The sequence below is a fragment of the Tachypleus tridentatus genome, chromosome 3, assembly GCF_004210375.1.
Source record: "Tachypleus tridentatus isolate NWPU-2018 chromosome 3, ASM421037v1, whole genome shotgun sequence".
Taxonomy (NCBI): Eukaryota; Metazoa; Arthropoda; class Merostomata; order Xiphosura; family Limulidae; genus Tachypleus; species Tachypleus tridentatus.
Window position 1 is genome coordinate 27,663,465 of NC_134827.1, and position 13,772 is coordinate 27,677,236.

General features: G+C 32.2%; 1 protein-coding gene across 1 annotated transcript in view; it reads left to right on the top strand.

The window, feature by feature from the left end:
• Cand1 (Cullin-associated and neddylation-dissociated 1) overlaps nucleotides 1-13,772 on the top strand; it is an 80,483-nt gene that overhangs the window by 49,016 nt on the left and 17,695 nt on the right. Inside the window, 6 exon segments of the mRNA XM_076493603.1 lie at nucleotides 2,339-2,424; nucleotides 3,247-3,361; nucleotides 4,536-4,621; nucleotides 9,279-9,446; nucleotides 10,457-10,518; nucleotides 12,836-12,930. Coding sequence (XP_076349718.1) covers nucleotides 2,339-2,424; nucleotides 3,247-3,361; nucleotides 4,536-4,621; nucleotides 9,279-9,446; nucleotides 10,457-10,518; nucleotides 12,836-12,930 — 612 coding nt within the window.

The following is a 13,772-nucleotide window of genomic DNA, read 5'->3' on the forward strand; positions in this document are numbered from 1 at the left end:
GCATACAAATAGAGCACAAATCTTCTAGATCAGGGGTGGTCAACTTAATTTTCATAGTGGCCACAACTGTGGCTAATCAAAACAACACCATGAAAGAAAGAAAGATGTCAGTATAATCAAAATTACTGCATTTCAATTAAACTTTAATGGGAAAATTGATCTGGGTTTTCACAAACACGTTTTGTGAAATTTGGCCTAATATCTGTGCTCAATGAGCACCTTAGCTCTGCCTCTAAATTTATGTCAGTAACCTGAGATCTGTATCTAGACTTGAGAAATTCTAGCATACAAAATGTTGTTAGCTTTAATTTAAATTCATGAATAGACTATGATTGTTCACTTATTATTTTACCTCTTCCCTGAAGCTTTGTATTCAAATTATTCAAGTGAACTATCATGTCACACAGAAAGTGCATATCACACTGTCATGACAAAGTTTCAATTTCAGGAAAACTTTCCATCTTATGTTTTTCAACAAGATACTCTTTTTTTAAGGAAATAATGAAGTAAATTGTTCCAAGACTTTTCCTCTACTTAACCATCTTACATTTCCAAAATCAGTAAGATCATCAAAAGTACAGTCACTACTTTTCTTCAAAGATTCAACAAACTGTTGATAGATGAGAGAGCTTCCACTTCTAAAATAATTCACAATTTTCACAACAATGTCCATTAAATTTTCAGTTCACCATTTGTAGATATCTGAGCACATAAATTTTCTTGATGCAAAATACAATGGAAAGATAGCAATGTGGACTTCACATTATTTTCAGTTAAATGCTGTTTCAAAAGAGAAACAAATTCTAATTTTGCACCAGTCATGGTGGGAGAACTGTCTGTTGTGACAGAAATCAGTTTTTTAAAACTTAGATTGAATTTTTGGACATGTCAAGTAATTTTGCAAAGATGTTTTTTCCACATGTTCGATCTTGTAATCCACAAAGGACTAGCGTTTCTTCTCACACTTGAAGATCTGAAGTTAGATATCGAACCAAAAATATCAACTGTGATGTATTACAAATATCTGTTGACTTGTTTAATGCTAAAGAAAAATACAAAGTTTTTTAGTTGTTCAAACTACTCATTTTTTTGTCTTTTGCTAACTCTAACATTCTGCAAACAGTTGTTCTTCGACTTAATTGTAAATTATTCACCTTTTAAAGAATATCTTTTATTTTTTAATCATAATTCTTCAACAGAGTTTCAATGACCATAATCAATATTTCTTTTACTAGTTCAGCATCAGAAAATTTCTTTGTTTGAGCTAGAATTCAAGCTACTTTATAGCTAGTTAACGTAATTAGTTCTGTGGGGGCCTCCCTTTTATGCATGAAGTTGTGCTTTCAGGCAGCTAATTTCATTCATACGATTTTTGTTTTCAATTGGAAATTTTACATCAAATTTGTTGCAAAAATTGTTAGTGTTGCTTAAGGTTGTATATTTTATTATTCCTAAGAACTTTGTTACACAAAAGACACACTGGTTTATTATTTGCTTTAATCACTGCAAGTTTTAACTCACAACTTCCAATACATTCTCGTTTCATGTTTTTCCAGTCACGTGACATTCTCTTTTCGTCAGTAATACTAGAATTAATTAAACTGTCTTTATTTTCTGAGTGTTCACCATCTGGATTTTTTGTGAACATGACGATGACCGAAGAAGGTCAAAACGTTTGCTCTTCTACGTAAAATATTTTCTCAACCCAAATGAGCCGTTTTTGCATATATAAAATATATTTATACATTTGCAAGTTGCACAATAAAATATGTTTGCAAGTGCATTCAAAACAATGCACACTGTATGACAAACATCTAAACCAGAGTGATGTTACAAAATGGGAAAAGTCTGTGGCAGTGTTCAAGCGCACGACATTTGCGATGACGTGAGGCAGTGCAGCTGCTGATTACCAAATTTGCGGTAAAAAAATAAATGATGGAAAAAGTCGATTCCTAAACTCGAGCTGACCACAATTGCCCACCCCTGTTCTAGATGTTGGATTGCAGTATTCTCTTTTTTGTCTTGATTCTGTTTTATCAGATACCTCTAATAAAGTACATTATACCATTTTCAGTCTGTATTTGATGCCTTAGTTTTATTTGTTCAGATAACATTTGGTTTGGTTGTTTGGTTGAAATTTAAAATTATTTTCAAAATGCAGTTGTATTTTTCTTTTACTTTTAGATTATGGAATTATAATTTAAGTTTAGAAAAGCAAAATACTTTATTTAACTGTTTGCAGTGTAAGAATGCACTAAGCCTCTTTATCACTGTTAGCAAGGTGTTTTCAAACTCCAGTTTATTTGATTTTAGTCATTTTTATTTTTGGTATTAATAGGTGAGTCATTGACTTCAGAAATGATTGATAAAATTATGAATGAACTCCCTGCTCTGATCAATGAGTCTGACTTGCATATTTCACAGGTATGTGCATATAATCTATTAAATGTTTTGTTTTGTAAATTGTCTCTCATTCATTTCATCTCCTAGATTCACAACACTAAAATCAGGGACTTTGGACTCTGTGGACTTTGCATATAGCCCGATGTGGCTTTGCTATAAGGAAAATGTACACTCTTATTCATTTCTCAACTTGTTTTCTTTGTAAACCATTATTTTGGGTTACACCTGTTTGTAAAATGGTATATTTAGTGATAAATACTTCTAAACATGCAACAAGCATAGTTTTCTTTCATATTTATATAATGTTAACAACTGTGAATACATTTTTTGTTAATAATAAGAAACCCACTTGAAGTAATGTATCTCAGAACGGCTGATTTGGGTTGTAACACTTTTACTGATAAAGCACAGAACAACATTTCAACCCATCTTCAGTCCTGATAGGATAAAGTAATCCATGATTTGGTGAAGATAAAACTATCCAAGAATTGTAATCAGTGTACAAACATTATCCTTAACTTACAGAAAAAACTACTAAAAGCCTTGTTAAACTTGAAATACAAGTACCTAAATGAGTTATTGCACAAACAAAAAAGTGAATCTTGACCATTAATCTGAAGGTGACCTAAGAAGGTCGAAATGTTCTCTGCTTTATTAGTAAATTTTGTCCAAATGGGGGAAAAAAACTATTGTTTCTATACAGTTCATACTATTACTTAGCTTAATTTGTTTTTGTAGAAATGTTCATTCACTTTTTACTGTTTAAGGTTATGACTGCTTTGAGCTTAAACGGATGTTGTGACTCGATTAAACTGAAAGAAGTGTGCCCTCTTTTTGTTTTAGTTGACAATGAGCTTGCTAACTTCAATCTCAAGGGTACATAAGCAGTCCTTGGTACAAGTTACAGATGCAATTCTACCTGAAATTTTAGTATTAATCAAATCACCGCTATTGCAGGGTAAGAATTTGTTAGTTTGTTCTTGATGTTTGTGAAATAAAATTGGTTCTGTTAATATTTGTTCTGCTTTCATTCTTTTGTTGGAGTGTAAACCATGATTATTTCATATTTAAGTGTAACAAAAATATTTGTGTACCAGCTGCAATCTGCTAAACACTTGTGGTGGTTTTCCTGCCATTTGGAGTTTCCTCCATGAGATTTAAACCATGCTTTTTGGCAGGCATTATGTGTAGATTGATAAATCCTGTTCTATTTGATAAAAATGTTATGGAATCAAATGTACAAAATCAAGTAGTCATAACTTCTTTTAATAAAACTACACATATGTAACTGTATTTATAACAGTATATAGAGTATGAAATAGTTACAAATGGTTAGTTTTATGAGTTAAAACAAAGGTAGCAAAAATAAAGAATGTGGCCCATAGGAAGTAACAAGTAGCTAAAATATGTTTGTAGCTGTCTATGAAACAAACTGAAGGTGTATTATTGCAAAGTAAATCTAAAGATGTAATGAAGGCAAGCTTCTCTGAATGTTCAGAAACATTTGAATATGTGCTTGCAAAGTGGTAAGTATGTGGTTTTGAATTAATTGAGCATGTGTTTTAGGCGTATACAAGTTGAGAAACACTTAGCAGTTGTATTTCGTGTAATGTTTATTTTTTTTAAAGGAAATTACACATTGTTTAAAAGTTTGTGCAAATTAATTTGCAAATACAAAAACAAAAGTTGAAATCGAGGTCGTCATCACTTGAGGACAATGGTATTATGTCGCTGTGTAGTACGTTCATTCCATTAAAAGTGTTGTTAAGTTCAAAACGGGGAAGATGACTCCTCAGACTTGCCTTCCTTGTGGCATAAATTTGTACTGTTTGATTGAGAAATTTGCATGACAACTTCTTAAAAGTGAAACACAAACATTATTTATAGATAACATTTAACACGATAACAAATAAAAACATTGTATTGAAATATGCTGAAAATGTAGTTGCCTTTGGTATTTTTTCTTTCAGAAAAGCATGTTTAAAAGTGAAGAACTATTTATCCTTTTAATATTGGAAAATAATTTTAACTTAAGTCAAACCAATGACAATGTTCAAAATGTTAATTAAGTATGTAATGAACAGTGTTTTAACAAATATTCTGTATCTGAACAAAAAACGTTTTATTTCTAGGTGCTGCTCTTAACTCGATGCTAGAGTTTTTCCAGGCTTTAGTTATGCTAGATCTACCAGGACTAGGGTACAAGAAACTTTTAAAGGTGTGTGATAATATTAAGAATTAATTTATAGCCCCATCTTTTAACAGTTTTTATAATGTTCTAATCAGAAGCAATTGCTTCAATACATAATGTTTTGTATTATGTACACTGGACCATCTCAGCTGTCCTGTCATCTAAACTAAACTACAACTATTAACTCTACAAATTAAAGCTTTTTCTTAAACTCGCTTAAATTTACTACCTCCACAACATCCATGGAAAACACATTCCTAAAACCAACCCCCCACTTTAGAAAAAATAAAATTGTCATAGCTAGAGATGATGAATACCCTTTCAAAATATATATTTGTGTTCCCTAGTCCTACCATTCTCACTGTTAAATATGTAAAAAGATGATGCATCAGTACATTACTTCCTGTCACAATCTCAACTCTTTAAATGCTTCTTTGTGTGAGTCACTGTATTACGTTCAAGATATACTTAAACATCTTCAGTGTGAAAGAATTTAATGTTACAACGACTCTTATGGTTTGAAATTTCATCTAAGTTTTAAGTTGTTTATTACTGTGAAAAAAAATCTTTACTTTGGCTCTCTGTAACTTCACTAACACAATGGTAATAGAGTAGAGGTATGTCTAGCTACTAAGATGCTTACATAACCTTTTCATTCATTCATTTCAAAGTACTTTGAATGAATACAGTTAACAAGTAATTTTTTTTCAACTCATGACAGCTGCCATGCTCACATTCAACAGATTTATTTGAGGTTTACCCCTGCCATGTATGTTACAAACTTATGTTTACAACAGTTAGAAAGGGCTATTGTACAGTTCAAACTAGCAATTGTTATTTTGAAATTGGTACCAAGTCTTGATCATGAGGTACATAAAGTTGACTATAGTGTTGTTGCCTGCTTGCTCAACAATGATGCTTATGGTTGTTTCTTACCTAAATGTTAGAGATATGGTTTAAATTGTATTTAGGTTTTATTATGTTTTAGTAAATTATATATTAGTAATTTGAGAATGCATAATCAAAGTATTAAAATTAAAACATATGCGTTGCATTTGTTCTTGAGGCTTAGGATATTATGCGATAAATGAAAATTTTCCTGGAGGGGTTTGCTCATGTTTCCCAAAGAAAATGTAATAAGCTTTGAGGACACTAATTTGTGTCAAGGTGAATAAGTTGTAAGAGACAAGAAAGGAAAAATAAAAATTTAATAATTAAATATATGTTAGAAGGAAAAGAGATAAAATTATGAATTTAACAAAATAAAACTTTCTAAAGATATTCTACAAAAAAATAAAACGTTTTTCTTTTGTTACCTGATGTTACTTTGTTGCATTGTACATTGGTGATTAGAGCTAGTGATATGATAGAGGTAATGAAAAATAAAAATTTATTTAAAAAAAACAAGGAAGTACAGGTCCATAATCCTACCTTAAAAAACAAGGAGGTATGGGTCCACAATCCTACCTTAAAGAACAAGGAGGTACGGGTCCACAATCCTACCTTAAAAAACAAGGAGGTACGGGTCCACAATCCTACCTTAAAAAACAAGGAGGTACGGGTCCACAATCCTACCTTAAAGAACAAGGAGGTACGGGTCCACAATCCTACCTTAAAAAACAAGGAGGTACGGGTCCACAATCCTACCTTAAAAAACAAGGAGGTAATGGGTCCACAATCCTACCTTAAAAAACAAGGAGGTAATGGGTCCACAATCCTACCTTAAAGAACAAGGAGGTACGGGTCCACAATCCCACCTTAAAAAACGGGTCCACAATCCCACCTTAAAAAACAAGGAGGTACGGGTCCACAATCCCACCTTAAAAAACAAGGAGGTACGGGTCCACAATCCCACCTTAAAAAACAAGGAGGTACGGGTCCACAATCCTACCTTAAAAAACCGGGTCCACAATCCTACCTTAAAGAACAAGGAGGTACGGGTCCACAATCCCACCTTAAAAAACAAGGAGGTACGGGTCCACAATCCCACCTTAAAAAACAAGGAGGTACGGGTCTACAATCCTACCTTAAAAAAACAAGGAGGTACGGGTCCACAATCCCACCTTAAAAAACAAGGAGGTACGGGTCCACAATCCTACCTTAAAAAACAAGGAGGTACGGGTCCACAATCCCACCTTAAAAAACAAGGAGGTACGGGTCTACAATCCTAAAAACAAGGAGGTCCACAATCCTACCTTAAAGAACAAGGAGGTATGGGTCCACAATCCTACCTTAAAAAACAAGGAGGTACGGGTCCACAATCCCACCTTAAAAAACAAGGAGGTACGGGTCCACAATCCCACCTTAAAAAACAAGGAGGTACGGGTCCACAATCCCTTTTCCGAAACCTTTGGGGTCAGTTTTGTTTTGGAATTTTTCAGATTTTAGAACAAATGTATCACCCCATAATGAAACACTAATACTGCAGCAAAAACGTATGAATACTTGCACTAAGAGGATTAAATAAATACTGTGAATACTACTATAGCTTATTAATGGAGTAATATACTGATAAATGAAATAGTGGGTTAATTATAGACAATAAATTCTCTGAAACATTGTATTTCCAACAAAAATATTTGGTAAAGCTTAAACATACACGGCTTCAAATGAACAGTAATTAAGTACATCAGTATTTTTGCAGAGAAAAGTATGAATATTCACACTAAGTGGGATAAATGAAGACTATAAATAGTATTATAGTTTATCTATATGCTGTAATAATGCCAGATGCTTCCTTTTCTCACTGTTACCCATAGGGGTCTCTACAGCTCTATTTGACATTTTCACAGTGAAATTAAACACAAAGTAACAAAACAAACAAGAAAAAAATATCGGCCTTATTGTTTTTCAAACTTCCCAGTTTTTTCTTAGTAAGCTCAGAATTAACACAGTTATCTTGTTTCCATCTGTCAACTATTCAAGATGTGGAATACCTGTTAAATCTTCATTGGTAAAAAGGAAAGAAAAAGTAAAGTTTTAGGTTGTCCCGAAATAAATGACAGAATCCTTACGATGACATTTAGAAGCTGAATATTGAGTAACTTATCATTGGTTAGTTAGTTTAATCCAATGTTTGTTGCTTACAAGGTGTCTTAATTGTCTGCTGTTTCAACTCTACTCATAGTGAGTTTTTCAACCCCCAAGGCAGCATGGATAAGAAGGACTTTCGTCTGATTTTCCTCTACGACTTCAAACTTGGATGAAAAGCTACCAAAACTATACATAACATCAACCAGGCAATTGACCAGGGATCTGTTACTGAACATACAGTTTAGCATTGGCTCTAAAGGTTTCAACGTGGAGATAAAAGTCTTGAAGACTACAAAGGTAGTGGAAGGAAGCCATCCTTAGATGAAACCACATTAAGGGAAGCAGTTGAAATGGATCTTCACACAACAGTATGTGAGCTTGCAAAAAAACTAAGCACAAGCAAATTAAGCATTGCCAACTGAGTGCAATTGGAAAGACGAAAAAGTTGAATAAGTGAGTTCTACATGAGCTAACTGAAGATCAACAAAATTGGCATTATGAGACCTGTCAAGGATGAGGTTCCAAAAATTGAATGAATTGGGAATCGAGGTTTTGCTTCATCCACCTTATTCCCCAGGCCTTTACCCTACAGATTTTCATTTTTTCAAGCTCTTCGACAGTTTTTTGAGCAATAAATTCTTTCAAAACCAGTCAGCTGCAGAAGAATCTATCAGGGAGTTCATTAACCATAGAATCTCTCATTTCTCCAGCAGGGGCATAAACAGTATCATTACAAGTGTGTTGAAGCAAATGGTGTTTACTTTGATTAAAGTATGTTTTACCACACTATTTTATACTTTTCCAAACTTCGCAGCTCAAAAACATTTATTTTTGGACAACCTAACACAATAATTCAGCTCTCTTATAATTGTCAGACACTAGCTTTCCTCTATCGTCTCTGAAGAGTTCTACCTCAATCCTTTCCTCTATCGTCTCTCAAGGGTTCTACTTCAATCCTAACATTTTATTTACCTTTAATATATTTGAAGAAATTCCTGCTGTTAAGTTTTACATTTTCAGGTAAATGTTTCTTTTACTTCCATTTGGAGGTGCTAACTTTCTGTTTGACCAACTTTAACAAATTTCTATAACCTTCTGAATCTCCTGTTGTACTACTAAAATTTCTGAAATGGAAACATGATTTTCAAGTCTGATTAATATTATGTATTCACACACATTTACTTGTACAGGGTTTCTTCTTATGAATAAGTGCTTTGATGAAATTAGTTGGGTAAAAGCTTGTGAAAGTATGTTATGAAATAGTTGTCTTTGCTTTATTTTAAGTAACAGCTGTCATCAAATGCTAACAACTCAAGACTTTCTGACAAAGTAGTTTTTGAGAATTACATAAATTGTTATGATGACATGTCTAAACATTAAGATCAAGAATCATGTTTAACATGTTGGAAATGGGTTTTTAGTTCAGTAATATATTTTATTCTCTGTGTGTGGATGTGTACTCATGTGTATTTGCAAAACATGGATTGTATTATAAGGTAATGATTTTGTTTGTAAACCATTGTTTTCTGTATCAAAAATAAGTCATGCTGTTAGTTTAAAACTGTCAGTGCCACCTCTGTTATGTTGGAGTGCCAAATGAGCTTGTGTAACATGACTTATTAGGAGTTTAACTATGTTTATGTCTGCACAGAAACTAAAAGCTCCAGTGTACCAGACTGGATCAACCACTGGTAATGTGGCTGCTCATGGGATTCACAAGCAGGCTTTCCATTCTATTGCTAAATGTGTGGCAGCTCTTACGATCACATGCCCAGAGGAGGCTCTAAATGTTGTTCAACAGTTTTTACTGGACATACAGGTAGTTTTCCTCATTTGAAACTTAAATGACTTTAATCTTTCTTAAAATGATGAATCATCTTATATTCTACTTGTTTAAAATATTTGTTATGTATGTACATGTATTTATATCATGTAATTTTAAACTTCACAATAAGTTTGTTTGGTAATATTTCAGTTTTGAACTGTATGATTGTAAGACTTGTATTGTTTTCACCATTATTGTCTTTTAACATTTTTAATTTTTATTTTCAAACAGGTTTACAATCTTAATTTGTTCTCCTTTGTAACATAGTTATTTTGTAATGGTTTCTATCTTTTACTGTTATAGGATTATGTTTTCATTTTGATGTGTCCACTTTTATGCTAGTTTTTCATTTTTTTACTTTATTTGCTGTTTTAAGAAGGAAATATATCAAAGTTGAATGGCTTTTATTTTGTAGACTATTTTTATTACTTTAGTGATTAGCATGTATTAAACTGTGAATCTTGAGACCTCATTGATATAAAAAATGAACTATGCACTTTGAGATTGTTAGTGCATAATAAAAGTAACAGTCAAATACCATTATTAGATTAAATTATCCAAAAATGTTGGCAGTGGATGTTGTTGACTAGCTGCTTTCTGTGTAGTCTATTTATTCAAAACTGGGAACAACTAGCAAAGATATCTCTTGTGTATGTTTGTAGAAAGTTCTGAAACAATACTTATTGCCTCATTCATATTGACAAGTGAATACCAAGATAGCACTAATACTAAGAATGCTATAATAGGATCTTCATTTTCTCAACATTTTGAATACAAGTTTTCTTTGGCATTCGTAGTCTCGTTGTTACTTTAGTATCCACTTCTTATTGAATTGTAAAGTTAAACCAAGCAAATATAGTTAGATTTTGTGTCCAAAATGTTGTTTTAATGGAACATGCTTTTTATATGGAGGCAAAATAAAGAAGTTTTATAAATGTGAAAATAATATTTTTGCAAATATTGTTTGTATAAATTCTGTCTTTGATTTCTGCTCTCACTGCTAGAAATCGAATGATTACATCCAGTTGTTTGCCTTGTTGGCGATTGGAGAAATAGGGAAACACATGTAAGTTTATTTTTCCTAATGCCATTTTAGTAGTATCGGTATAAGCAATTAGATTCTTGGTTGTGTTTTGTAATTAATGTTATTTGTATTTTTGTAATGTCATCTTTATATCTTCAAGAAGTGTAAAGGTTTATAATAGTAAGTAGCATTTAGATGAAGTTAAAAATACTAATGTCACTTCCCAATGAATTAATCCCCATCCTCCAAGTCATGGGAGGTATTATAAAGTTATGGTCAATCCCATTATTCATTGATGAAAGAGTAACCCAAGAGTTGGTGGTGGATGGTGATGACTAGCTGCCTTCACTCTAGTCTTTCACTGCTAAATGAGGGACAGTTTGTGCAGATAGCCTTGTGTAGCTTTGTATGAAATTCAAAACACACTCAGTGAATTCATCTTATATATTAAGGCATCAGATCAAGTACTGTATGAATTATAAGAGTACATGGGAAATGTGAATGTTTATAAAGTTGAAGAATCCTTATTGTCAGCATGTGGAAGAGTGTTTCCTCTGCTGTTTCAAAGTCTAAGCATTAGTCCACTGGTTGTCAAATTTTTCATGCTTGTGATCCACTTTAAAAGAAAAGAAAAATATAGAAGCGAAAATTAGTATTTTGTCTGCAACTGTTTACTGTTATCTTGTATACTTTTAATAGTTCTATTTTGATTTCTGTGTCATACACACTTTTATTTTTGGAACTGTATAATTAAAAAACAAATTGTTTTAGTCCTTCAAATTATGTTAATCGTCATGTCTAAATATCCATCTTGCTTCACTGCTCATGGTAGTTGAGTGACAATAAGCCTAAGGACTTATAGTGATAAAAATCAGTTTATGATATCCATACTAGGCAGAGCACTGCAGGTAATGTATTGTGTAACTTCATTCTTAACAACAAATTCATTGATGTTAAACTCCTAATTGTAGCAAAATACTAAATACTCTTTCAAGTACACTTTTTGAACTTAAGTTTAGAGCAGCTATACCACTGAGTTTTCATTGTACAAAGCAATAACTTGTCCTTACTTTTTTTAATACATAATTCTAAATTGTTTTTCTCAGTCTTTAGCCTTGTTGAAACATTCATTGTGTGGATAATGTTGGTATTTTAGTAGACCCTCATTGTAGTCGACTACAAAATGAATGTTTGACATGAAAAGTAACTGTTCCAGTTAACCACATCCACTCATTCCGTATGCTGTATAATACAACGTATATAAATACGAAATATTCTTTGAAGTACACTTTCTGAACTTAAGGTGAGAGCAGTTATACCATTGAGATTTCATTGTACAAAGCTATAATTTGCCCACGTATGTATGTATTTGATATAAAAGACCACAAGTACCAGTTAAAAGATATTAAATCAGGGGTTAGAGATTGGGTTTTTGTAACTACAAAGCTTTTCAGTTTGTCTTTCAAGACCACATTTTTATTTCTATGGCTTATGCTATGTCCTGTCACATTTAATTTGTATTGACAGCTAGTATGGCATTTAGAAGATAAGTTGATATGAAAGGTAACACTGACTTCTTGCTCAGAGCTTTCGTACGTTTGAAGGCACCAGTATCCCTAATAATACTAAGTGTTGTATGGCTAAAGAGTAATAAACCCAACAAAATAGAATACTTTACAAACACAAAAACTAGATTCACTAAGAAATGAGAACTTTGTAACTTGAGTTGTTGCACATTATAAATTAAGAGCTGCTCTAAATTGATATTAAATATCTTTAGCTGTTTTAATTAATTCATAAATTTACTTCAACTTTACCTATACTAATTTTGAATTTCCCAACCAGCCTGTGGTAAAACTATCATCTAATTTACAATAAACACATGCCATTTGACCCAACACGTATCCCAGTCATGATCAGACAACATTAGTCTGAAATATCAGATTTTGCCATTTAATATTTAAAAACAGTGCTTAAAATATACAAAATATACCAAATGTGACATATAGGTCAGCATGCAGGACTATAGAGCTAATAACATTGGTTCATGTCCTATTACTACACAAAAACACTGCACTTTTTGGATGTAAGTTCATCATAAGAGTGGCATTGAAATTTCATTATTTGATCAGAGTATCTAAGAGCTAATGGTGGGTGCAACCTTTCCTCTTGCATTTCTGTTTAAAATTAAACAGGGCTAGCAAAACATATCCCTTGTGAAATTTTTACAAATGCTTGAAACAAACAGCTTAAATACAAAACACAAGCATGTCACTTATATTCTTGATTTTCTCTTTGAAAATATGTTATTTTTTGTTAAAAATGTGGCTGATAGGAGATAATAATTATTTTTTTAAAGAGATTTGAGTGGGATTGAAGACCTGAAGGACATTCTGGTAGATTCCTTCAGCTCTCAGAGTGAGGAAGTCAAGACAGCAGCTTCTTTCGCTTTAGGTGAGTGATCTGCGTCTGAGAAGTAACTTGTGATGTTGTAGTTATACTGTATGTACAAAGAAATTATAAAAAACTTAATGAAAATTTAATAAAGGTTTGCTAATAACAGTTTAGGTCAAAGAATTTCTACTCTAAACATTTTTTATATCTAGCATTGAGTGTTCTATTTAAAAGTATAATTCTTGGGTGTACACTTTTTATATAGTATTTCTGGTCTATCAGAAACAAAAAATATACTTGCTGAAACATAAATTTTCCTATTCAACTTTTTTGTTTTACATTAATGGACAAATTGATACAAGTTGAAAATACATACATATGTGTATCAATATCAGATTTCTTTCACAGTGTTATAAAACTAAAAATTGTATGACTTGCAATTAGTAGATGTGATGTAGACAAAGTTCCTGAGCTTTTTAGTTAAGTATGTGTATTTGATAGACTGGTATTTCGGATGTATTGAAAGTAATGATTTAATTCAAGATATATAGAAGTATAAGATAACTGCATGTTATTTAATCTTACTTACACAGTGCAATCAAAACAACCATATTATTGCATGACATTCAACACAACTCGCACCTTACATTGTACTTTGGAAGAAGTCTACTGAGTCTGGAATAAGTTCTGTCACTTCATTCAAACATAGCTGTATTATTTCATTCCAGTAAAGCTTTCAGTAAGAATTAACTATTCTGATCCAAACAAAAGCTAGTTATCAATCTTAGAAGGTATTGTAAATATGAAAGTAAGTGAATGAACATTATCTTCTGCATGTTGGTAACTAAATCACACATGTATACGTTTTTATATAAGACTTGTGGTGGATTGGTTAGTCAGAT